The following is a 25508-nucleotide window of genomic DNA, read 5'->3' on the forward strand; positions in this document are numbered from 1 at the left end:
TAAACCCACGTGGAGCTTCCATTCATAAAAAGGGATACAATTTTGAAAAGCTGGATACATCAGCAGATATATCCAATTAATTTTAAATAAATGGCTGTGAATAAAGTCTTTCAGCTTTAATTTATTTGTGACTTAATTATTTGTATTAGTTTCTCCTTACACATTTGAGTCTGAAAAGAATGGCTTTTGGTAAAAATATCTCCATGCCATTTAACTCAAAGGTGTTTTAAAATGGTAGACAAAACAGAAGGTGGATTTCTTTAAAGTAATATTAAAAGAATGTCATTTACTAAGTTAATTTAATTAGGAGAAAAACATAAGAAAATCATTGGCACATACTGAAAATGTCAGATTAAATACCATAAAAAAGAAGAGAAGAAACAAAACAGGTTTCTTTTCAAAGTAACCTTAATTCCTTGATTAAACAAAATCTTGTTCTATAGAAAGTCCCACATCGCACAGAAACTGAGTTAAGCTGCAGCTCTGGGTAGCCACATATTTTAATAGATGCAAAAGCCTTACCTACATTAGGGTTTTAAATGTCTGCGTAGTTACAATCTTGCAGCAGTTCTAGCAAAAAGCACAAAAGCTCTGGTTTAAGGCTCTGCAGTAGATTAAATGCTGATGCCAGTCATTAAAGTGATGTCTGAAAACGTTTTAAAAAGACAAGGCTAGAATAAGGTTTTAAAAAAATCTCATACCAAGCCTTCTTTTGCAATCTTAAGCCACTAATTGCAAACTAATTATTGTGAGGTGTCACACAATGAGCAGGAAAGCTAACAATCTGTTCTTAGTTATCGGGATTTGCAGGTTCAGTCGGAGTGTCTTTTCAGGTATGGTCAAAATCAGGTACAAATCTCTGGGGGAGGTACAGTTTAGCTAAAGAAAAGAAATACCAACGTCAAGCTGCTTAAGCAGGCCTCTTGTTTTTGAATACTGGTATTGGAGCCAAAACATTGTCTGTATGTCATTTCTAAATTCTACCCACTTGATTTCTTTGTTTTGTGGAGAAACAAGAAGCTGAAAAACAGGAAAGTTCACTTTAGGTACAAGGCTTATTTTCCACTTAAGCCTACAGGTCACAAATGAAGGGTTAAGTGAAACCAGGCTTTGCTTTTCTCTACCTCTAAAACGTAATAAACCATATTAAAATAACTTAAAACTTAAAGGAAAAAATGTTTCTAAGCATCTGAATCTATATGCTTTCATGGAAAATTGAAATGTAAAGACCACAGTAGACTACTGCAAGTACAAAGATGTATTTCCACCTGCTTCTAGACACTAAAGAAGGGTCTCAAATTCTTTCTGAACTCCAAAATTCACCAGTTGTCATCTGGCTCAAAACTAAGTGTTTGTAGGTCAACGTCAATCAAAGTAACTGATAACCTGATATTTGATCAACGCATCTTTTTCAAAAGCAAATGGAAATGTATTTTTTTCCTTTTCCCCTTTCCCCATCCTTCCACTCTGGACATACAACTCACTTCCTCCACTAGTTTCATACATTTCTGTGAAACCCACAGTATTCAAATCCTTAAATAAAAAAGTGTCTACCATAATTGCACAAACTGCAAAACAAGCATATTATTTTGTTTCAACGCTGCAGAACAGGAGGATGGAGAAAGTAGAGCACAACAGCAGCACAAGGAGAGCAGGTGATAAAAAGAGATGAATACGTATGAACATACAGAAAAGGGTGGCATAAACAAGAAGTTATGAGGAATGAGGAAGAGAATAAGGAAAAGAAAACCTATCCCTTCAGCAACAGGACTGCTCATCATTCATAGTCATTCACCATGAAACTCACTCATGCATTATGAGAAGAGCTGAATGCCAAGTTGCCAAATCCTCTATTTAATTAAGACATTTTTGTTCGTTTGAAGTTCCAGCTTTTGTATTTTAATGATTATGTGAGCAGCTTAAATTTAATTTTTAAAAGAACATTTCTAGTTCTAACCACAGTGAAGAAACACATTAGGGGTGAAGTTAAATAGCTCAAAAAGCAGTTGTAAACAACAAAATATCCCCCCGGCATTCTGATTTTAAAGGCCAGAAATCAATAGGAAACACTTTAAAAACTGCACACCTCACACTGCTGTAAATAACTCTAAAATTCTTCTATGACACTTAATAACCCAAGAAAAATTGTGATATGAATGAAACTTTGTGAAAACAAAGCAATAATAGCACACTTGCACAACTGCCTCATAGTGGATGTGCGCACTGCAACCTTTCACCAAAACATTCTAATATTTATCCACAGTGCATAATGCATTAATTCTTAGCATAAACACTAATGCTATCATCTCTCTTAACATCAAGCATTGTTGTTTTTTTTTCCATCATAGATGATGCCCTGTATCTCTTTGTATACATGTGTATGCATGTGCTATAGCATAGCAACAAGTATAATGAAAAAAACTCAGTCTGACCAATGTTTGGCAGGTGATTTAGCTTAGCGATTGACAAATCATAAAATCAGTCATCATTTAGTGACGACTATGTATTTTGCCACATGCCATGCAATAAGAGGCAGCCAAGCAAAAGCTACATCAAGAAAACAATGTCAACAATGATGGAACCGCTATCAGGAGGCAGCTGCCTCCTCGCAGCACACGTATCTGTATCTCTTAGGAGCTGAAAGCCAGCCACTTTCCTCAGCCTCAAGTAGACAACAAAAAAAGGTGTTTATGTTCGGGCCCTAATTATTGAAAAACACTACAGGAAACTAGAAAAAGAAAAAATATGCTCACACAAGTACTTCTCAGCAACAACAAATCAGTTCTTTTTCCAGCAGAACTCTGGCCCCAAAAAGTAAGTGGTGATATTCTGTTGATGTTGAACATTTTTCCTGTGAACTCTAGGGCTTGTTGACCTGTCACTGATTTGGTGATTTTGTAGTATAAAATCGCAATGTTTAAGAAATCAAGGCCGTTGAGTATCCTTGCTTTTTGTACACATAATGAAAATAACTAAGTATAGTCTTCAAACAAGCAGGTTGCTATTATACAAAACACTCATGAAAATATACCACACCACCTTGAACTACTTTTGGCTGGGATAGAGTTAATATTTTTCACAGTAGCTGGTATAATGCTGTGTTTTGGACTTAGGAGAAAAACAGTGCTGATAACACAGCAATCTTTTAGCTGTTGAGCAATACGAAGTCAAAGACTTTTCAGCATCTCACACAGCTCTGTCAGATGGAGGCTGTGTGTACACAAAGAGCTGTGTGTACACAAGGCAATGAAACCAGAACAGCTGACTCAAACTGTCCAAAGCCATATCCCATGATACATATCCCATGAGATACATATCTCACGATCCCATGACCATACTGTGCCATGCTGAATAATAAAACTCAGGGAGTTGGCTGAAGGATCTGCCACTGCCTGAGAACTCTTTGGAGATCCATGAAAAGGTAGTGAACAACTGCACTGTGCCTCACTTTTTTTTTTTTGGTGTGTGTGTGTATACATATGTTATTATTTATTATCACCGTTCCTTCCTTTTCTGTCCTATAAGACCGTCTTCATCTCAACCAAACCATTTTACCTTTTTCCAATTCTCTCCCTCATAATCACTGGGAGGGAATAAGCCAATGGCTGTGTGGTGCTCGGCTGGGTTAAATCACAATACCTGAACATGCCAGATAAGTTATGCAGAAGTGTTGCTTTAGATTTCTATGATGCAGAAAGCCATTAGGAAGAATGCAGAACCTTAGCCAGGCATGATCTGAACTGAAGCAGAAGCTTTACCCTTCCCTCAACTGGCTCTATCATAAAACTTTTTAGTGATGAATATAAGCTTTATGAAAAGACTATGTGATTACATTAAGTCAGACAGAACTATCTGCTTATTCTGTATGTGAAATATTTTGGAAAATTAACAAAAAAACCTCATGTTCTAGTTATATTTCACTTGAGGTGAGCATGAGAGGACATAACACAGATTTTGGCACAAGCCTAGCCGTTAACTTTCAAATACAATTCTGAAAAACAAAGTTTGATCTCACAAGGGCATTCCAATCGTAAATTGCTCTTATTCACTTAAGACAGCATTTCTCTTTTGAGAATTACCTGGGAAACCCACAGTCTGCAGGCATAACCATAAGTTCAGTTACGATTTATAGACTGTGCATAATAGAAAGATTTGACTCGTAACCAGACTTTCAAAAACATCAATCAAACAGAGATTAAAAAAATGTGAGGTAAAAAAGTTTAGATTATTACAGCCATATATATCCATAAACATACTCTTGCCTTCTCAGTACAGAGTACAGATCACTGGTGACTGCTCAGGACTAAAACGTTATTTTAGTGCTCAGTCCTGGAAGTTCTTCACTAGCTGGGAGGAGCTAAATATTTGCAGATTTTGATGGTATCAACAAGTATCACACACTCTATATTAACAAAAAAACCTCAAGTGGTCAAAGTATTACTCCCAATGGTGTTTAATTATTTAATGACACAAAGAATAGACATATGAAAGAACTTTACTCCTTGAATTTTTATGTCTTGAAACATCAGTAGTGCTTGGTCTCTGGAAAACAATGTTCTTGTTTTTCTTACATATCAATCACAAAACAATAAATATTAATGAAAATTTCCATCAGTTTCTTGACACTTACCCTTCCATATCTGTTAGCATAGGACCCTGTAAGCAAGGAATGGAAAATGATGATTGTCTCATCCAAATCCCAAATGAATACTCTCTGTAAAAAGAGAATCAAATCAATGTGTTCCTCTGTGAAGCTGATACTTGAAATGGAAAGTTTAAATTTGAATCAGTAAGCGCACAAATGACAAAATTGTATTGAAATGGTTATATATTAGAACCCTAGCTTCCTTGCGATTTCTTTTCAGAACTAACGTTTTTCCAGAAGAGGGTAATACAATCGGTTAGCTTTTTACTACAATTGCTATTATATCAAATTATTCTATTAGAATAAAATGATAGTCACAGTCCAATACACACAGAAAATGAGATTGTACAATACATTATTTTAAAGCCAGATGTAAGATAGAAACTGAAAGAAATTAAGAGAAGCCTCTCAGAATTAAATATTCTGCATTTGAATTCTATATTTCTGCAAGTCTTCATATATTTGCTCTTGACAATAATGTCTAAAACCAAATAAAACTAGTGAATTGTTGACAAGCAGTTAAATCCTCTCAGCCTATATCTAATAGAATTTATGTATCTGAAGAATTAAAATTGTGACTTTAGATTTTGCCGATGTAAGAAAGTATTGTGTCAGTAAGTAATTCTTTTGCTTACAGATGGTAGAAAAAATGTGTTTTAAATTTGCCCTCTGACCATTAATAAAATGATGTTAATGAAAAATATAGTGTTCAAATATAAGTATTTTAAATCCTGGTAGGATTGTATTTTCCACAATAACCAATGGGCTAAACTTTCAGAAGGGAAAAGTAATGCAGCATGGACACTCATAGCTGTGACGAGTCATTGGAGATGTGCTCTCAACATATAGCATAGGCCACTGAGAAAAATGTGAACATAGCAAGAGAGAATAAAAACTGGTATTGTGCCAAAAGTTTCTCCTGCCCAAAGAGAAACCTTACTTCAATTTGGGAAAAGCTTTATTCTTACTGTTCTCTTTTTCTTTTCTCTAATTATTTTTTTTTAAGGAGAAAGAGAATGCTGTTATTTTTCTGAGAAATTAGGTGCTCTTCACAAAGAAAGTTCTTTAGAATAAAAGTTTCAAGATCTTCAACAAAAAAGAACAAATACAAAGCAAACAAAAGAAAAAAAAAAGGGCTCAAATGCTATTTTATTTTTGATTTGTAATTGATATTTCTCTCTGCAAAATAATTATAAAAAGAGAAGCTATGACACGTCAAAAAACATCTAGCATAATATACCTCTAGGTCAGAATCAGGTGGTGGTGAAGGATTGTTGTTTCTTCTGCCACGTCCACGTGATTTCCCATCTGAACTACGACGCAATCTATCTGAATCTGAATCTTTTATGGGTGTTGATGGACTGTGAATTGTACTGTATTCTGCTGTAGTAAAGAAATAACATTTTTACCTTTCAGCTTAAATCCAAAACATTCACATTTCTTTCTAGATATGACACTGAAAACAGGATCTTTTCTAAAGAGTTCTAACAAAAATAATTAAAACTACAATAAGTGGTAATGCTAATGCATAAATTAATTCAATCGGTTACATACAATAACAAAGATATAATAATTTAGTTCAGTGAATAAATAAATAATAAAATGATCTTCATTTCTTCAAATGATAGAGAAGATCGCATGACTTCAAAGAAAAGATCATACTGTAAAAGGAAACTTTTGATTGATTTAATGCTAAGTTTTCAAACATGCTTTAAGATAATCATCACAGTGACCAGCAGACATTTTACTTTTTGATGACTACATTTATGCCTGATTAATACAATACCTTCTAAAGGTAGCACACAACTTTATTCAATCTTTGTAGGATAAGTTCTTACAGTCGAACAACTTTCAAATATACATCAAATATGGAGATGAAATTTAAAGTATTTTTCAAAGGTCTATTCAATGAGTATCTTTAACAACAGTATTGTACACCAAATACTATGTATCAGTAAAATATTAACTGCCATTTAGTAGGTAAAAACAAAGAAAGATGATTTACTTATGTAAGAAGAAAATATGCCAGTTGGAAGATGTTTTGCTATCTCTAACATCCATTAACAGTGCAGTGCTTGAACATTCAGAGAGCAAATACCCCACTTAAATTATCCTCCCTAATTCATATAAGTAGAAGTGCTATTGCCCTTCAGAAGTTTTTACATCTCTTTCAAGACTTCTTTTTGCAGCCTTAAGATCACACAGAAAATATTTTATTTTTATATTATTTTTTTCCTAAAAATAAAATCTTTTTTCTTTAAAGCCAGCCAGAATTTTCAATGTACAATGTATTTATCAACTTTAGTTCTCAGTTAGCATTGACTCTTTACAGAGTTCGGGAGATGAGTATATTTTTATCAATATTAATTTACTTTTTAATCAGCCTAGGTCATAGCATTCCAATTTGAACAGACAGGTATAATTCTTACACAAATGATCCTTTTTCCTAAAAAAACATCCTGTTGAGGTCAAAGGTTAGATTAAGGAAGAAACTCTGGACATCTGTGTAGCAGCACATACTCACAATTACTCAAAATAATTGTTGCTTGTACTCAGTTTAAAGAATAAGGTCTTGAAGTCCTCACATTCAGCCTCTAAATCTACACATAACTAAAATTCATATATATTATGTATTTTGTACTATACTTTTAGCTAAGTATCTCAGTCTCTACTAAACAAAGCAGAATAACAAATTAGTAAGTAACATAAAACAGAGTCCTCAAAAGAGACAATCTATACCAAAACCAGTGATTCTGTGCATGCCAAACAACAAAAAGTCAACATAGCCATATCAGACTAGATAACGAAAGGCAGAAAATGAAACTTGGAATATGATGCACATTCCAATAATTTATTTCTTCCATGATAATGTGCTCTCCACATTATTTAGATTAATACATCGAATACTGATTGCTCTTTCACATAGTGTCCTAAAATATAAATAAGAAATAAAAATAATTCAACTAATTCCAATCTTTTAAATATAAATGAGTCATCTTCTAGACATTATTTTACTTGGTTATAACTCACTTAAAAGCTTTTGTGCATTGTTTTCTTTCATTTGTATTTTTTCTTAAGGTTTTTGATAACAAACAGACCAGAATTCATTCAGCAGGTAGACTGGCCTATAAAGCTCTAAATATCTGCTCTAAAATTCAGATTAATAGAAAATTGCACTTCCTACTGAAATTAGGGATGCTCTGGGCCTCTGACAATGTTTTTGGGACTGTAGCTTTAGATCACAGTTTTTGAATTTCTCACAGACATGAGGTGCCAAAAATTTAGTTATTAAACTCAGGGTGGTTTTAATAATACCAAATAAATAAAAAAGAATGGAGAGCATGGAAAAATTATACGCTAAGCTTCATGACAAACAAAAACAAATAAACTTAACAGAGTGCACAGAGCACAGTGTAGTGAGGGCAGGGAAGAAAGCCTGTCAGAGTAGAAAGAGCCTTACGGCTTTCTACTTTCACAAACGCCTGTATTTAAATACACTACATTCAAAGTTTCAAACACTCAACTGCAGCTATAAGATTCGTATTCAGTGTAAATCCTGAATGGGGCAGACCCTCACCAGCCAGCTCAAGCTGGGGATCCCAAGGTTGGCTGAGCACCCAGTGGCCTGCCGTTCTTGAACCTACTGTACCTGCACTGGTGTAAGCAGAGAAGTGCCTCTCTTGTTCTTACAGATCTCTCCAGGCAATCTACTCTGCTGCTTTCACAGCCATATCATTAGAAACAAAACATAAAACTTCGGCATTTCTTTACAGCATTTTAAGTTCAATCTGTGAAAAGGGAGAAAAAAAAAACATTCCCTTCACTGAATTTGTGTGTATTTGAAATCTGTTCTCATTTCCTCTCAGTTCCAATGTTTATCTTAGAGAAAAATAATCAGATCCTCTACTCAAGGTCCTACCGTTTCTCTGATCTGGATGCAGTAATCCAAAGCAAAGTAGATAAAAGCTTCCCTTGCATGCTACCTTTCCATGGATACCACTCAGCAGTGGAAAATTTACATCTGCAGAAATATTTTCATTTAACGTTAACTTCACCATTCTCAGACCAACTCTGGTGGAAGAAGTGGCACCTAACTGATGTTACTCAAAGATTTGGCCAAACACTGCACATAAACTGCTAATATGTCGTTAACACTCTGCTTTACTGCTGATAACCAGAGCTCCTGCTCCTACTTAGGGGACAGCCACAGAGACCATTCTGCTATAGCAGCATGACAGATGGCAGCAACCAAAGGGTGAAAACGTAACAGTGTGTGAGAGAAGCTTGTCCATGTATGTAAAGGGAAACCACAGCATGTATTCTCTGGATTAAGGCTGCTCGATCATGTGCACGACTGGGTTACCAGCTCACTGGCCAATAGTCATTCTCAGGTTCCTATAAGGAAAGTCAATTAAAGAATCCAGTACCCAACTGAACTCTGAGCCTCTAAGAGCCTAAGCCCCGACAAATTCTAAAGCAAGAAAAACAACAGTGGCTGAGGGTACTCTGTGTACCACCAGTATGTGGAGTACTGAGAGTGGTCTGCAGGGAAAGGTAGAGCCTGGAAGGAGCTGCCAACATTCCCCATCCCACATTTGTGCAGTTCATCATTCCTGCCTAAATGTATACCTCACACCTGCTCCTATTGAGATCACATCTCCATTTTTTGAGTTCTCACCCTGTCTCCAGAGAACTCACAGCCCCTCTCAGCATGGTGTCTTCTACATATTTAATAGGCAAACACATTCTGTTCCGTCATTTAAATGATTAATGAAAATGCGGTCTGGTCCTGGGCCCAAGACAGACACTGAGGAATGCTGCTGTAGCCATCCTTCTATTTTAACAGCAAACTCTTACTGGCTTCTCTCCTGACATGGTTTCCTAAACAGCTTTATATCATTCTGTTGTAATTTTGGCTAGATTATTTTATTCCAGTTTGCTTATAAGATTGTTAAATAAAAAGGCGTAATTGCTCAGGTAGTAAAAGCCTGGCTGAAGTCAAGCTGTATAACTACAATACATGTCACTGTTATGTCCATTATTCTATGTTCCCGGATATGAGTGTTTAATTTGTTCAGTCTTAGTTGAATTCATAGTAGCATACTGCAGCACTAGCCAAGGGAAATTACTATGTTCATAAAGCACTGAATTTAATTTTATCCCGTTCTTGAGCACCACAAGCACAGGGAAGTGCTGGAGGAAATCCAGCCCTCTACAGTACCATGAGAGGAAAAAGGAGAAAAGATCAGCTCTTCGCTGCCTGTCCCAGTACTCAGAGTACATGAACAACAAAGCAAGCTGGCAGAAACTAGGTTAAACAAAAGAAAGGGGAGGTCATATCACAGGAAGGAGACCTGTGACACCATTTCCCCACAAATGCTTGTCTCCCAAAAGATTACAAGTGTTCAAGAGGAACCCGGAGACATCCTTGGAAGAGAAACGCTGAGGGATGTGATGGCCACGTCCACATTAGCAGGTAGAACCATTGGGTTTGTGGGACTAAACAAATGGTGGCAACAACCCCAAGGCCTCAGCCTGAGAGGTCATTCCAGGCAAGGTCCAGCCTGGTCTGGTGTCATAAGCACCCTTGTTAGAAGGATGATGGAGGACACTTTCCAGGTTACTTTTGGCAGGTTCCAGGACTGCTCTGCTGAGACAAAACGTTCCACTTCAAAACAGACTTCTCTAGTCAGTAAGAAAAACATTTAAGATTCAGATTCAAATGAATATAACTTTTTTTAATCCATACAAAAACTATGCAAAACTGTGAAAAACATGCTTTCATTCTATTCTACCTAAAATACATCAACTATACTATAGCAGACCTCCCCCTGGGCCACGAGGCAACATACTATTGCAACGTGACATGAACTGTCATAAACATACATTTGTGTTATACATCAGTGCGTGTAGCTTTGATGGTTATATGTCACAAAGGAAAATCTTCCATCACCTCATCAATTAGAAAATTTTGATTACTTTTGAATAGACAATAGAGCCACATAGATGATATTTACAACACTGTATTTTGTGCTTTTTGTTTGTTATAGAAATTCCCCCCACCCCCCAGATAATTGCTGTATTTTCTTACTATCAATTTCACTATATAGGAGTAATATCAAGTGATAATATAAGGAAAACTATCTGTTCCAGAAGTAAAATATATATATATATATATATTATATATATATTTATCTAGGTAAATCTCACTGGAGTTTGTGTAAGTAGACTTGTTGACAAAGGCATTGCAAATTTCATCAGACAGTTTCCCTACTAAAGAGTATGCAAAAATGAGCAAATTCACATAATCAAAGTAATTCTATCTTATGTCACAATGCAAATTACATTGATGAGATGGGCTTAGAATTGCTAGTATAATCAAATGTCTCTCCAAGCAAGTACATGCAAGTATTTTTTGTTTTAACTGTGCCTAGATTTCCTCCAAATTTCACATTTAATTTTGAGTAAAAATCTTAAGTCCTCAGTCCAGCATTATTTCGGCTTCTACACAGAAATTGAATATATTTATACTTTTGCAAAAATAAAGCTAAACACAAGATCTGTAAGCGCTACAAAACTTCTTCCTTTGCAGCTCTGAACATAAAATTTGACCAGGATTAAACAATACAGTGGAATCACAAAGGTATTGAGGGATGTTTTTCTGTATAGAAAAATATGACTACTACATGAGTGGTAAGTTAAAGTACTAAATATTGCAAGACATACCATAATGCCTGCTGACAGGATTATAGGAGGAATCTTTAGTGCCGTTCTGACCAAAAGCCATTATCTTATCTACCTGGAAAATAAATCTGAAATCTGTCTATTGAGGACTATTAGCATATAATTTTAAACTTGACAGAAGCCCTAAATAATCCTTGGGAAAAAAAAAGCTGTTAGAAGTATAGGCAAAAAGGCCTATTTATTTTGAGGTTTGACTGATCTTTTCATTATTAATAATAATGATAAAAAAATCTTAATATTAATAAATAATCTTAATGCAACATTACACAGTATGTATAACAGTAGACATCATGTATGATTATGTATAACAACAACTTTCTTAATGGCACCTGAAGTACAGTTTTTTTTTTTCTCCAAATTTCAATGCTGAAGGAAAAAAAAGAAGATGAAGTAGTCCCATAATGAACAGGCAATACCTCTCTCCAGTATAGGCATTTCTTCCTCACTCATTATTTATGGTTTCAAACAACTTGAAGTAATTATTACTTTTAATTCTACTAAAAGTATTCTATTTATTTATTAAAATATATATTGCAAGGTACATCAATTCTTAGCCTTAACATATCATGTGATGGCAAGTCACCCTTGAATGCAATACGGGAATTAAAAATTGAACACTCTCAACACAAGACTCAGGAGAATAACCAATATCAGAAAAGCAAAAGCAGTGTTGTACTTTACTATTCATTAATGTATTCTGTTTTTACAGAAGTTTCATTGCTTCCTTCCTATATAGACTCTAGATTTACTCTTCACTTTTATTTATGAAAAAGAGCAAATGTTAAAACACCAATAATGTACTGTTAGCACAGTGCTGGATGTTTCTGCATAGGTATTAGTGAAAAGTTGCCAATAAAGTATCTTAGCTCTGTGTTGTTTTACAATCTTTAATTTATTGTTATGAAACTTAGTAAGGGGAAACTCTAAAAGTGGCTTACTCTTTTGCAATACTAAATGTGATACAGTGTTTGAGGAAAAAGCAGTCTAGCTTTAAAGAGCAAAATGGTGACCCACGACTGAGAACAATTTTTGTTGGCTAGCATAGAACTTGTGGTTTTTTAAATCTGCATTGTAAACTACATGAGTAATTTGAAAAAAAGAAATCCTCCAGTAATATTTTAAACAGACTTACTGCAGAAAGAAAAAAAAATACACCAACTGAAACTGAAAGAGATCAAATCTTAAGAACTGCGCAACTCAGAGAAATATTATTTAATACATTACAAATACAGCTTTTTGTGAAATAAAGGACTGCACAAATCAAAACTTGCAAATCAAGAAATTTCTGTTACCAGATACAATATTGAAGCTGAAATACTGCAAAAGAAAATAAAGTTTTAGAAAAAGTAGTTGTGAACTACATAATTCCTAGAAATAAATGTTCTTATTGTTCTGCTAATTTGAGAACACTGGGTCGGGCATCAAGGATTGAGACAAAATGTCTTCTAGACCGGTATAAATAGCAGGTGATAAAATAAAAGAAAGTCAGAAATGCATTCACACACTGTCTCCAGAATTTTTTATTTTTTTTTTACAAAGCATTTCTTGAAACCAAGCTTGCATCTGTATAAGTCTGATCTATGAGCTTGTCTAAGGTTGACAGTGGTGCGCAGCTTATACAACACAAAGAAATACTTTCTTTTGTTTGCTCATTCATACTTTAATGAATGTGAGTCTTGGGAGGGACAGTGAGTAATTGCTCACAAATCTTGTATTAATTTTATCATAACATGAATTAGTATGTTTGATTTGGAGACAGGGAATATCAGGGTTCGTGCAATTAAAAGGTCTTACAATTAACACAAGAAATTTTTCAGATCCACAAAGGCTTCCCTTTGTGGAAAGAATTAACACTGAGTATGAGGAATCTCAGGCTCTTTTGCAAGCACCCCTCAATGTCCTTGACTGAATGTGAAAAACCTGCATATTTAACTAAAGACTGTGGGAAACCATAAAAGGATTATTTTATGTTTGGACAAGGAATTAAATATATTTTAAGTGAAATTATCTGAGCTTTCTGAGTCTGCAAAACTCTCCTAAAAATGTCACAAGAACACATAATTACTTTCTCTATTTTCACATTTCTTACCAAACTGCCCTGTTTCACTTACTGGCCCAAATTCATAGGAATCGTATATGTCTGTCAAATGATTCTGGTGCCTCTGTGAAGTCTGAATGCTGTTCCATGCTTGTCCTGGCATAGATCAGAACCGCAAAGATTATATATGTATTTTTTTAATGCACAAGATGTCTAGGGATATCAGCGTCCACAAAGAACAGCTGAATTCAGCAGCTGCTGCCCATCCTAATAAAGGGGAATAGCAACATAACACAATGACTCCCCTTTGCTCCCTAACAGACATACAGCATGCCAATCGTTGCACAGACTCAGCAGTCTAACATGAGCAGATGAGGTAAAATATTCTACAGTAATTTGTGATGCTTTTGCCCACTGTTAAAATTCAGTTTGTTTGCTTCTTTGTTTTTTTTTTTTGTGATACAGATCCAACTGTGAATTTCCTTCTAACACACTTTTCACTTACCCCCACTCAACCATAATTCCCCTCCTCCATGCTGTTCTCTCTTTACTTTGACCCCATTCTTGCTTTACCCCAAACCTGCTGTGTATGAGTTCACCTGAGGCTGAGGAACATAAAAATCTGCACTGTCCAAGGAAAAATGCCAGACATAGAACTGGATTGACTGAGTGGTTCTTGCTTCTTCCAGGGTTGGAGGTCTGTGAAGCAGTGAAATGATCCCACCTGATTTTAATATAGGAAGTGAACACTGGTAGTCAGCCAACTTAAACTTCTTTCACACCAATGGAGAGACTTTGGTACCTCTGGATGATGATTACAGTTAAACTGAATGCTAAATATAGCTCTGGAGCTGCTAATTTCTCTCCACTGACTAACTTAAATGCCTCAGTTAAAGTGCATACAGACAGATGGACAAGTTTGAGTCCAGCCCTATACTTTATGCCAACTGCGACCATGTGGTGAAGAAGAACATGGCTTCATTCCTGCCCTGCTCCTGCTAACAGAGAGTAGTCCACAGCAGGTGCCTTCCTAAATGTGTCCCTAAATACAGGCAGCCAGTCCAAGAAAACCCATGGTTACTTCAAGACTTGTTATTTGCAAACCACTTGAAAGAACTTTTTTTGGAATTACTGTATCACTATTGTAAAGGGAAAAGAATGACACTGCCATCAGTATCGGACTAAGTGTGCATCCAGATGACGCAATGATTCAACATAAATATATTCATAAAAGCTATAGCTTAATCACATTTGGCTTTGGGGTAAGAGAAACTTACTGCTACCAACTTCAAAAGAAAAACAAATAAAACCACAAAAAAAAAAAAACAAAAAAATTAAAAACAGTGTGAAAAGCAAAATAATTAGGCAGACTCCAATATGCATCCACACATTTGAAAATTGCAGACTACAACACACATTCATACCTTTAGAAAGATTTATCTCTCAAATACATTGATGCACATACATTATGAATATATACATGAATATAAACCCACACAAAATGTATTTCCTTCTCAACTTGTTTTCAGTGAATGTGTGAAAAGGCACAACAATGCATACATTTTCTTCAGTGAGATTTACAGAAAAAGAGCAGAATGCTAGCAAACTATATCAGTGGTCATGCTGCACATGCAAGATTGGTCCTGTAAAGTACTTCAAGAAAACAATCTTCCCCGCCAAAACTCCAAAACAAAACCTCAAAATAGCATTCCAAATCAGAGCTGCTTTTTACCACACGGCTGAGAAACACATCTGCAAACTTGGACTTCCTCTCTGACACATTTCAAACTTCTGCCATCTACTAACTACTGACATGCTCAAACTGTTGAAAAATGTATTTTTTTTAGTAATGGGAAAAGTATTTTTCACCCCTCATTTCCAAAAACAGCTGGAGCAGTTTGGCATAAAAAATACCTCAACTAGTAAAGGACTGCCAAATTCCAAAAGAAAGGTAAAACGACTGGGAAAAAGGACAAGCCACTGAAAATCTTTCCTTAAAATGGAAACACTTGTGCAATTTCAACTACCTAATACAAGTATTATTATGTCCTCTGAAAGTGAAAAATTCAAAAGCTCTCTTTCAAGTGGACACTCAGGCTACAGTCTGAAGGCCTCTCCATTTCAGTCTTAGGAAAAATCAGAGGAGTTTATCTTAACAAAGACAGAGCTTAAAAGCAGCAGGTTCTGCTTTAGCATAAAGACTTTCCCATATCCTGCAATTTTTCACACAAGCATTTTACAAATAATATAGAACTCTGTATTTTGTACAAGCCTTAAACTTTTACTGATCTCCATTTCTCTTTAGCCTCTGTTTTGTTAGAGTCTGTGCAAGACGTGCCACAGGCTCAGGATTAAGAAATAACAACAACAACAAAAGACAGCGACTACACAGAAAAAGAATCCAATTCAACCCCCCCTTTCAACTTACAGAAATGTGCCTCATAGGGACCATAAAATCCATGTAATTACCTGCTGCAGGATCTGTAACTGCTTGACTGGTGATGCCAGATGGTGGTTCTTGAAGCTGGTATGTTGCGTTTGTGGAGGGTGTCGTTGGGCTTGCGTTGCTGTTTGTCATGTAATGTGAGGGATATGGTGAGCTATTATAATACTGTGCATATTGGCCTTGGCCAAAGCTGGGATAAGAGGGATATTCCTGAAAGACAAAAAAGCAACTGAATCGTCTATCAAAGTTTTGCTACTTTTTAGTATAAATTCCAAAATATAACTGCAAACACATGTCAGGCTTTCAGCACGTATGCTTCTTGGACTGGATGCTATAGGACCTAAGACAGTGAGGCAGTAAAACAAAATCTACATTACACATAATTTAGTTTGTCTTCTCATACAAATATTTTATTATGTACACACTACTGAAGATGTGCGAATAAAAACACTCTAAACCAGACCATTAGTTCTATTATTGGAGGATGACAATTTGAGGAAAAACATTCATAAACGTTAATTTAACTTGAAAGAATAGTAATTTCTTTCAAAGAGATATTTAAGAGCTATTTTTCAGTTTTAGTGGATGAGAATTTTAAGTTTGTTGATGTTTCCTCAATTCATATTTACAAAATTACCTGCTGTGAACTATTAAATCCAGTAGAATTTGTGAGCGAATTATTTCCTGCATATATTCCTGATGATGTTGTGAAACTGCTGCCTGAAATAAAATGAAAAATCATGTGAATTACTAAAACACAGTATTGGAAAATAACTTCCATCTTGCGATTATATCATAAAGCTATGGCATATTTGTAATACTTCCCATATGCTGACCGATTTGCTTGTCATCAGCTCTGTAACATGTTAATAGACAGAAAGTGATAACTCATTGTTCTTATACCCTATGTTTCATTCTGAAATTAAGAAAACCCTGCCTTGATGGAAACTATATTTTGACAGGAAGCCAGAGCCACCTCAGATTGATAACTTGTGAAAGTAATCAAGGTTTATTCCATATCATTTTTGTCAAACAGTAACTGCAAGCCTCCAATGAATCCCTAGGGCTCAGTTTCTTTTGCTGTCTTGAGTACAGCATCTTCTCTTATCCTTAAATCTCAGTGCCTTGAAGGAATAAAAAAAAAAAGCCCTAACACCCTGCTTGAAACAGCTCAGCCTGCCTGTAAAGCCATTAGAATTCACTAATCGATGATAGACAGCCTTGGGCCGCAAACCTACTTTTTTGATAGAGCCTATGAGGCATGACACAAGGGAAAAAAGTACCTCTCTTAGAGGAGAGGCTGAAGATTGAATTTAGCCCAGAGACTGAATTACTGCCTTCACCTCCCTCCTCCTCTCAGATCCCCCTTGTGAGCCACCAAAAATAGACAGATGGGTCTCTTGTTTAATACCTAACCTGAGAAGCCATTCCACTAAAAGGGCAGCAACCCCCTTTCAGCTGTTTTGCTCTTGCTGGTTATAACCCGGCAATGACATAGCCACCAGCTGAGACATATGGATGCACGGAGAAGCTCCATAAGCCACCAGAAAGTCCATAATGAGGCAACCTATTGAACTCATACAGTAGGAGAGAACCAGTGTGCAAGGAACTCGCATCAAAGTCACAAGCTGTTTGCAGCCTCCCTCACCACTGAAACCTGCCTTAGAGAAGAGGCATACTGAGATCTTGGAAGGAAATGAGGCTCGGAGGATAGAAGGGATGAAAACCAACAGGGACCCAGGTGTACAACATGTACTGTGTCCAACACGATTCAAAAAACTGCATCTTACACAAACCGTTAGAAAAAGCAACAATTCCTGCAAATCAAAACAGTAAGAAATGCAGGCAGGGCTGCACGCTTACCACAACCTCTAAAGACACAGACAGGTATCCTTGCTATAACAAGTCAGAAGGAAAAAATATTTAAATGCTTCTGCTGCAAAAGGTAGTAAAAAAGTACACAATTTAAGTCTTGGAAATGTGAAGTACATGCAACAGCAGTGGGAGTAAAAAAAAAAAAGTGTAAATCCAATGTGAGATAATGACTGCAAACATTTTCTGTTGTATTTGCTGTGCACACTAAAGCTCTAAAGTTGTTGATAGATGCTACCAATCCTGTGAACTAAAATCAGATTACTTCAGCAGAAGAGTTGACATCCAAGTTTAGCAGATAGCACAGATAAACAGTACTAATGAGAAAAACATGTTGTTTTAAATTTAATTTAAAATTGGAAAACAGATGTTATTTTTTATTATAACAAACCCCAGAGCCAAAATACAGCTGAAAAATATTTTAAATTGCAGAACTTTGAAATGCTATTTTATTTCTAAGAGTGTTTTGGCTGGAAGAATGTAAGTTACTGTGTCTCTTTTATTCCTACAGTTACTTCTGAGTGATGCAGTAATACACTCAAACACCAGTTTTATAGGTGTGTAGTTTGAACCACTCTTAAAGGATACAAAAGCCCTCTATGGTTGTAAGGAAAAAAAAAAAAAAAAAACAGAAAAAAAACTTTTTGGGATGAAGATATACTCTTTCTGCAGAATATCTGGCAAATAATTTGCAAGAGCAAATGAGAAAAGTAATTACATGGTAGTCAGCATCTCTGCCCTCAGACAAAGACACACATACTAACACACAGATCTCTCCCTTTCATCTTATGGTCAGTGTTGGCTCCTATGGAGGAGGGGTGGGGGTCTCCTAGACCGTAACAAACATGAAGCAGGTTTCACAGAAACAGCTCCATGGGCCACCCAGAACTACCAGCCTTAAGTTGCTTCTAAAATAACTTGATTTTGCTTTTTGTCTTTTAAATAACCAGCCGCAGCACCACACAGAGCTGCTACCTCTGCACTAGCTGGAAAAACGCAAAAATAAGAACCTCCACAAAATGTGCAAGATTTACTGAGGTAAGCTGGCCAACTAGGCAGCTTTAAAATGTGATAAAAGCTGTCAGCTGCGGGTCAAAGGTCTATTTGGCCAAGGGCGAAGGCCCACATGAAAGCTGGGAAGCCCAGGCAGCGTCAGAAGGCTGCCGGCCCTGCTGGGCCCAATGCGATGGCTGTGGGCAGGCATTGCACCGTGCTGCTGCCGCTGCAGGCAGGATGCACACCTCCCCTGGGTATTTTCTACAAGGTCCATTTGCTTTCCTAGCTTGGTCTCTTTGCCATGGGCTACGTCTATCATCAGAGTACAATATATGTGGCAGAAGTTTACTACAGCTCTCTTGGGAAAGCCGAGGACGGCCAGATGGGCTATTTAAGCTCAAGGTTTCTTCCGTTTGCTTACAGTGTTTAAAAATCTTTGGCAAACTCCCCCTTGTTGTCCTAGTAACTGCTTAGCCATCCAGCACAATATTTTTATACTGTATAATAATAACCAAATACCTTAACGTTTACTTTTTATGGATGAATTCCCAAACCAATTGGTTAGCATAGTCTGAGAGACCACAGTTATCATAACTAAAACAATGCTGGTGCTCATCACAGGTTCCTCACCTTCCAGCAATAGGCTACCTCAGTTTATGATAAACCCTGGATCATTATCACAGCAAAGAGGATACTCAATAAGACAGCTGCAAGTGAAGCTCTCTCCTTGGCCTTTCCCCCAACTCCTTTCTGCTCCATTTATTTTCACTGAGCAACCCTCGAAACTGTGCCAATATAGGAAGAGTGGCCCATTCGCACAGCCATTAATCGTGTAAGTGGTCTTTCAACATCTATGAAGCAGTTCGTATGAAAAACAGCTTAAGGAACAAATTCATTAACGTAAGGGCAGGGGCACAGACAGGCAGGCAGAACAGTGTAGGTGCTCTCTTCACTCTCTCCCTTCTCATACCCATTACAGGGATAACAAATTCCCAACAAACAAAAATCCAATTACCAGAATAACTTTAGTGAGGAGTTGCACAGAGCGATTTTCCTTGTCATTTCTGTAAGTTGGCAGTCTCTCCTCCTGCTATTGTTCAGTGACTAATCATGCTGTAATTTTAGCAGGGTCAGGAAAAGCACTGGGTTAAATTGGCCGCACACGCACCGCGATGCAGCACCGTGATGTTTTGGGGAGACATTTGCCCCAGGGAGACAAACTAGAATAACTCCAAAGCTTTCAAGCGCGAGGTAACCCCAACCAGGGAACACAAACAGAGCAACTGCTAGGCTGCTAGGAAATCCCATTTACCACAGCAAGGATGCCAGCAGAGCCCCAAGCACACTGTCATGTAACACTTGTTTATGAAGGAGGTTGTGGGATCCATTATCTTCATTTAGCAGCTCAGCAGCCACACACAGGAGATGAAGAACGGCTATAGCTGACTATGACAAGGCTGAGGGCTGCAGCCTGCCTGTAGACTGCTTGAGGGGAAAGCAAGAATAAACTTATTTCCCTCTCTGGAGGTTTCTGCATAAACAACCAAAACAGCAGCAGCAATACCCCAGTATTCTGTCAAGAGAATCAATTCTATCCTTACATAACAGTTGAAACTATGAATAATTTCTCCATCCAAAACTAAATAAGGAAAGGGAAACAAATGTTCCTGCTTACTTTTAACATCTGGTCAATCAAAAGGAAGAATAAAATCAATTTAAAGTAGTTCAAAATACAAAAGTCAGCCTAATGAAAATATTTAAAAAGCATACATTCAAAAGTACAGTATAGATACATACTGCCAACATTTAACAGCAAGAAAGATCTAGTTAACAGTGAGATTTTTTTTCATCTTGAGCTTCTAATACTTCTATCAACATGCATTTCAAACCTACTCTTTATTTTCATTCTTATGAAAGGTTTCTGAAAGGTTTTTGCAGGGGACTATTCTTTCCCTATCCATATGCTGTGCTGTTCATAAGCACAACAGAACTGACATGCTCATTAACTCCCAGACTCTCCCACTCCAACCTGTGGTTCTTCTTCCCAGACCAAGCTCCCAGCCATCTGTTGCCTCCTACACATGTGCAGCTCTTTAGCCCAAGCACAGCCTGGCTGGAGAAGGACCCAGACTCAGTCCATCTCCTCTCTCAGCTCTGTAAACAATACTGTCATGAAATCAATGCCTTTGTCCCTCCTCCCTTTTGAGCTTCACAATCAGGTCATCTTTAATACATTTCTGCTGCAAAATATTTTTAGATCCTGGCCTTTCAATATATATAGCTGAAATGCTTTCCAAGATCTTCATGTTCTATCTCTTGGCAGGCACCACTCTTTTAAGACCTTGACAATTTTGTTCTTATACACATTTTGCATATTGCATAAAGCAAAACAACGCCCTTTATGACAGATCTCCACGTAGTTCACTGACTGTGAACTAGCTTTGCTCTACTGATGCCAGAATTCACTGCTTATTGTTAAGAATTTCCAACAATCAGTCCTTCACGTTATCCCACGCTGCTTCCCCCTTCCTCCATCAAATGAGCTTCCCACAGACATCTGTAAAACCACTTCATTGTCCTCCTTAAAATCCCTTTATATTGACATCCCTCTGCTCTATATCCTACAAAATAAACCTACAGAGTTGTTAGACAACCAATATGGGGTGATGACTATTTATTTTGCCTGAGCAGTGTTTGCTTTATTGTTACATTATGTCCTGCTAGCCTGTGTGTTTTACTTTAGCCTCCAACTTATATGGGAACTCTATTTTCATTTTTCTACATAAAGTTAGCACAACAGGAATCCAACACATGACTGTGGCAGGAAGTCAGAACTGCAATAGAAATTATAGGTAACAGAGACATGATTTTTCAATAACTGTATTTCCTAGTGACCATGAATTATCAGTTCCTTAAAAGCTGGAATGTCTATGCAGCAGTTCCTCATAGCTGCTGGCAAGCATTCTGAGCTCTTACAGAGAGGTGTTTTGTTTAAAATAGTGAGGCTATCTGCAGGAAGCAAAACCAGTGACCTGGTTATGGATATACCTACTCATAGGAGTAAAAGTTCACTCCAAATCGGTGTGTAGAGGAAAGCTAGCACACTAATCTTACACCATCTTCCTCTTCCTCCTCCTTGCCAGAGAGCACTGTGAGTAAGAAATGTTTCAGATGTAAGAAGGTTGCTTCTGCCCCATTGAGCTGCCCAATCACAATTCAGAAAGGGACTTAGAAAAAAAAAAAAAGAAACAAAAAAATCTAACAACCTCTGTCTGAGCAAAGTATAACCTCAAAGCCAGAGAACAAAAGCAAAACCTAATTCACGTGGTTTCTGAATGCACTTCTGCCTGAAGAAGTACATTTCAGGGAGTGTTTACATGATGGCATGCAGTTTGAAATGTGCACAATACTGAAGAGAGATGCTAAACTTAAAAAATGTGGTCCAGTTCTGTCAGTGACATGCAGAATACCTATTACAGCAGAGCCAAAACCTGCAAGGGTCACTGAATTCAACTGTCACATTCAGGAGTGAAAAGCCCCGATGCAAACATCCCCAAAGTAGTTATTTGTAAATAATAATAAAAAAAGATTTAAAAAATATTCCTCAATGTGGATCCAGAGCCAGGCACACCAAGAGCTTTCCCAATACGGTAAGGGAAAAGTGAGTCGGGAGGAACAAATTGCAGAGATGCTAAGTGAACTAAATGGGCAAGTAAGGCTACAAAATATAATCGATAATAATAGCCCACACGCACAAAGACTTACAGCTTTTAAATAGACTTCAAAGAAACAGACTTCAATCGTTACTTAGCTACCTCCACAGCTGCAGTAGGTATTTTTATCTTCTTTTCTCTCCCTGAACACACTCAGGTGTCAAATTATATTTGGCACTTCCTAAATTCATAATCCTGACACGTTTTGCAGCACTCACTTTGTCACATCCACTATTTCTTCAATTATTGCCATTCAGAGACAACATTTTTACTGTAGTAACACTACAACACTTTGCCATTTAAAAATTAATGAAGTCACTAAGTGAAGGATCTTCCAAACTGCTGAGAGCTGGCCCATTGCTGCTCTCAGCAAAGCCAATCATCATTCCAGCTCCAACTGCAAAAACAACACAGGCAGTGCTCAAGCAAACATTATTTTGTATCCCAAGAATGTTAAGAAACAAGGAACAAAAAACCAAACACTATAGCATTAACTGCATCTAATTAGTGGTAGTATCTATTTATACAGACCTTGCATCTGGTAGCTATAAGGAGCTTGTCCAGGTTGAGGTGTGCTAAAGCTGGCACTGTAGCTTAGAAATCCTGTCTGTCCAGGTGATTGGGACTGTGACAATCCACCTTCTGTCTTGATGCCTGCCCACAATGCACCTAAATCAGTTAGTGACAGCAAATCTATTTGTTCATATTCAAACAGGGATGGATAATATAATCATTTAATTGATAGCATTTTTAACACATTCCCACTGTTGCATGCATGAGAGAAAGAGTACTGAGAGTATGCACAAATGAAAAGGGTAGGGGCAGTTTAAAAGAACATATAAAACTGAAGTTCACCAGGGAGAGGTTAAATTCAAAACTGTGTTTCCAATAACTGCAAAAGAAATTTATACATGAACAGGAAGTTGCATTATTCCTTTTTTCCTTTCCTGCCAGAGGCTAGCTTTTCCATATATTCATGACATTTCACAGAGGCAGATTAGCAACTTTATATGATTTTAATGAACCATAGCATAGCCAAGCTCTCCCGCTATCCGCCCCTTTAATGACATATCTGAGATTTGCACTGGAGAATATTCCTACACGAAAACTACATGGCTTCAAGTGCATTCTAAGGAATTAAGCACCCTTTAAACAGTGGAAAAAGAGAGCTATCAGCATAAAGTACAATGCGGATTTCAAAGCTAATTAAAAAATAGAGTGCATTCAGTCTTTTAACAAATAAACACCTAACAGACAGGAAGTATTCCTGAAGTAACCTCCCAAACTGGGAAAAACACAACAGAGAGTCATTAATCTGCTCTGACAGGGAAATCCATTACACATCACCTCCTCATTACCAAATTCAGTAATAAAAGAATCCAAAATTCAATTAAAGGAATAACTTGCCTCCCAACTTTAGTGATTCTTGTACAGATTTGTAAGGTAATAAGCAAGTAAATATCAGCAAATGAAATACTCAGGAAATGCACACAATTCAGCTTCTGTCTCTTAGTTTTAATTAGAAGGTTGTCCTGACATGAACTACCATTTAAAAATAATTATAGCCAAAGCAATGGAAAAGTAATACAATACTCTTACATTTCACTATGGCATTCAGTGATACTTCATTGCTCAAAAGCCACAGTTATTTGAACTGAATTAGCTGAGTGAGAATTAGTAACATTCTTTTGAAAATAACTCTTAATCTAAGCCCATTTCCTGGTGCAAAACTTAATAAAAAAAAAAAAAATAGTAATATTCAACAATGTTTGAAGCTGGGAAAGAACTGAAAAGCTGTGGTGTTTATAAAACTTCAGTATCTCCCTATGTACAAATGGAAAGATATTTCCCTGTGTCAATTGAATCATTTTTCAGCTAGTGCCATTAATTATCCTTAATTCCTTCTGCGACACTCGTTAGCTGCCAGACTAACCCTGTTTGCTTGTTTTCCCCTGATGCTTGCTTCCTCTGTTTCACGTTACAAACAAACAATCCCAATGATGAATCTGACACCTCGTTTCCAAAAGGAAACTCCTGCTACGGATGCCTTGGTATCAACGATCTGTGTGTTTAAGGACTTCTGAAACACTGATTGAATACTACTTAGAGAAAGTTTAACTAAGCATTATATTTCTAGACTTCTCTCTTTAGCAGCCTGATTCAACTCCCAATCTCAGACAAAGCAGGAGGAGGTGATCAAAGGCAGTGGTTGGAACATGCCACTTGAGTGAAGACAGCTTGGCACTGGTGTGCCCTTTTGCAAAACCTCCATGCTATGAAGAGCCTTTCGTCTTCTGAGACCTTCTCTTCTCATCTTCTGTTATCTAGGCCTTCACTCACCAAACCCTGGTGCTCCCTTCTCCTTAGTACTCCTGAGTCCCACAAGGGACAGTGAAAAAACAAAAGCGAACTTCTGGAAGTGAGACCTTTGCTAAAAGCTGGTACCAGGGCATGTAGGAGGAGGGAGCCTCAGGAAATTCTCCAGCCTCCTCAGTGGCTTTGCAGATGAACCAGAGCCAGGAGTGGCGGGAGGCAGCTGTCACTGGCATTCCTCCACCCCCCTTCCTGCCTTCAGGGCTGCACCATGGTGGAGATGTGGGAGTGGAAAAATGCCCAGAGTAGAGGTGTATTCAAGGCAGCACCTTCCCAAATTCTGCTCTGAAGAGAAAAGCTGAGGGGGAAGGGCACTGGCATGTGAATTTGTGAACGCTTTTTGCCCCCCCTGTTAAGTCCCAGTCCTAAGAAATAAAAGCAGAGAATCTCCCCACTGCAACCCAAAGTTTTTCACATCTGTCAAAAGTCTCCTCTCTTTATACCTGCTGGAAACTCTTTAGCTGGAAGAAAGAAAGGCAAAGCATAGGATACATGATCTATGCCGCAGAGCCAAGAGGAGAATTTTGGCCCCAAATGAGTTCTTGCCTGCTGCAAATCAGCATCCCAGGGTTCTTCATGTAATTTATTCTGGGAACAAGGATTATACAGTGTGCCTTGAATATGCAAAGCTGTGGTCTTAGCTCCCAAAACTTTGCTACAGTTATTTGCTGTTAAATATTT

The 25508-nt window shown here is 37.2% G+C and overlaps 1 protein-coding gene across 21 annotated transcripts in view; it reads right to left on the reverse strand.

Moving 5' to 3' along the window:
* The window catches only part of EYA1 (EYA transcriptional coactivator and phosphatase 1), a 159967-nt gene that overhangs the window by 37195 nt on the left and 97264 nt on the right, over window positions 1-25508 (reverse strand). For 12 of the 21 annotated variants that reach the window (XM_085221271.1, XM_085221262.1, XM_085221252.1 and 9 more), the window contains 5 exons: window positions 22986-23123; window positions 16511-16593; window positions 15897-16083; window positions 5886-6028; window positions 4631-4714 (listed from right to left, as the gene is read on the reverse strand). In XM_085221271.1, the coding sequence (XP_085077397.1) occupies window positions 4631-4714; window positions 5886-6028; window positions 15897-16083; window positions 16511-16593; window positions 22986-23123 (635 nt within the window). The remainder of the gene's footprint in view (window positions 1-4630; window positions 4715-5885; window positions 6029-15896; window positions 16084-16510; window positions 16594-22985; window positions 23124-25508) is intronic. The other 9 variants (XM_085221261.1, XM_085221269.1, XM_085221260.1 and 6 more) reach the window with 4 other exon arrangements.

This window comes from Meleagris gallopavo, chromosome 3 (genome assembly GCF_905368555.1).
Source record: "Meleagris gallopavo chromosome 3, MGAL_WU_HG_1.1, whole genome shotgun sequence".
Lineage (NCBI taxonomy): Eukaryota > Metazoa > Chordata > Aves > Galliformes > Phasianidae > Meleagris > Meleagris gallopavo.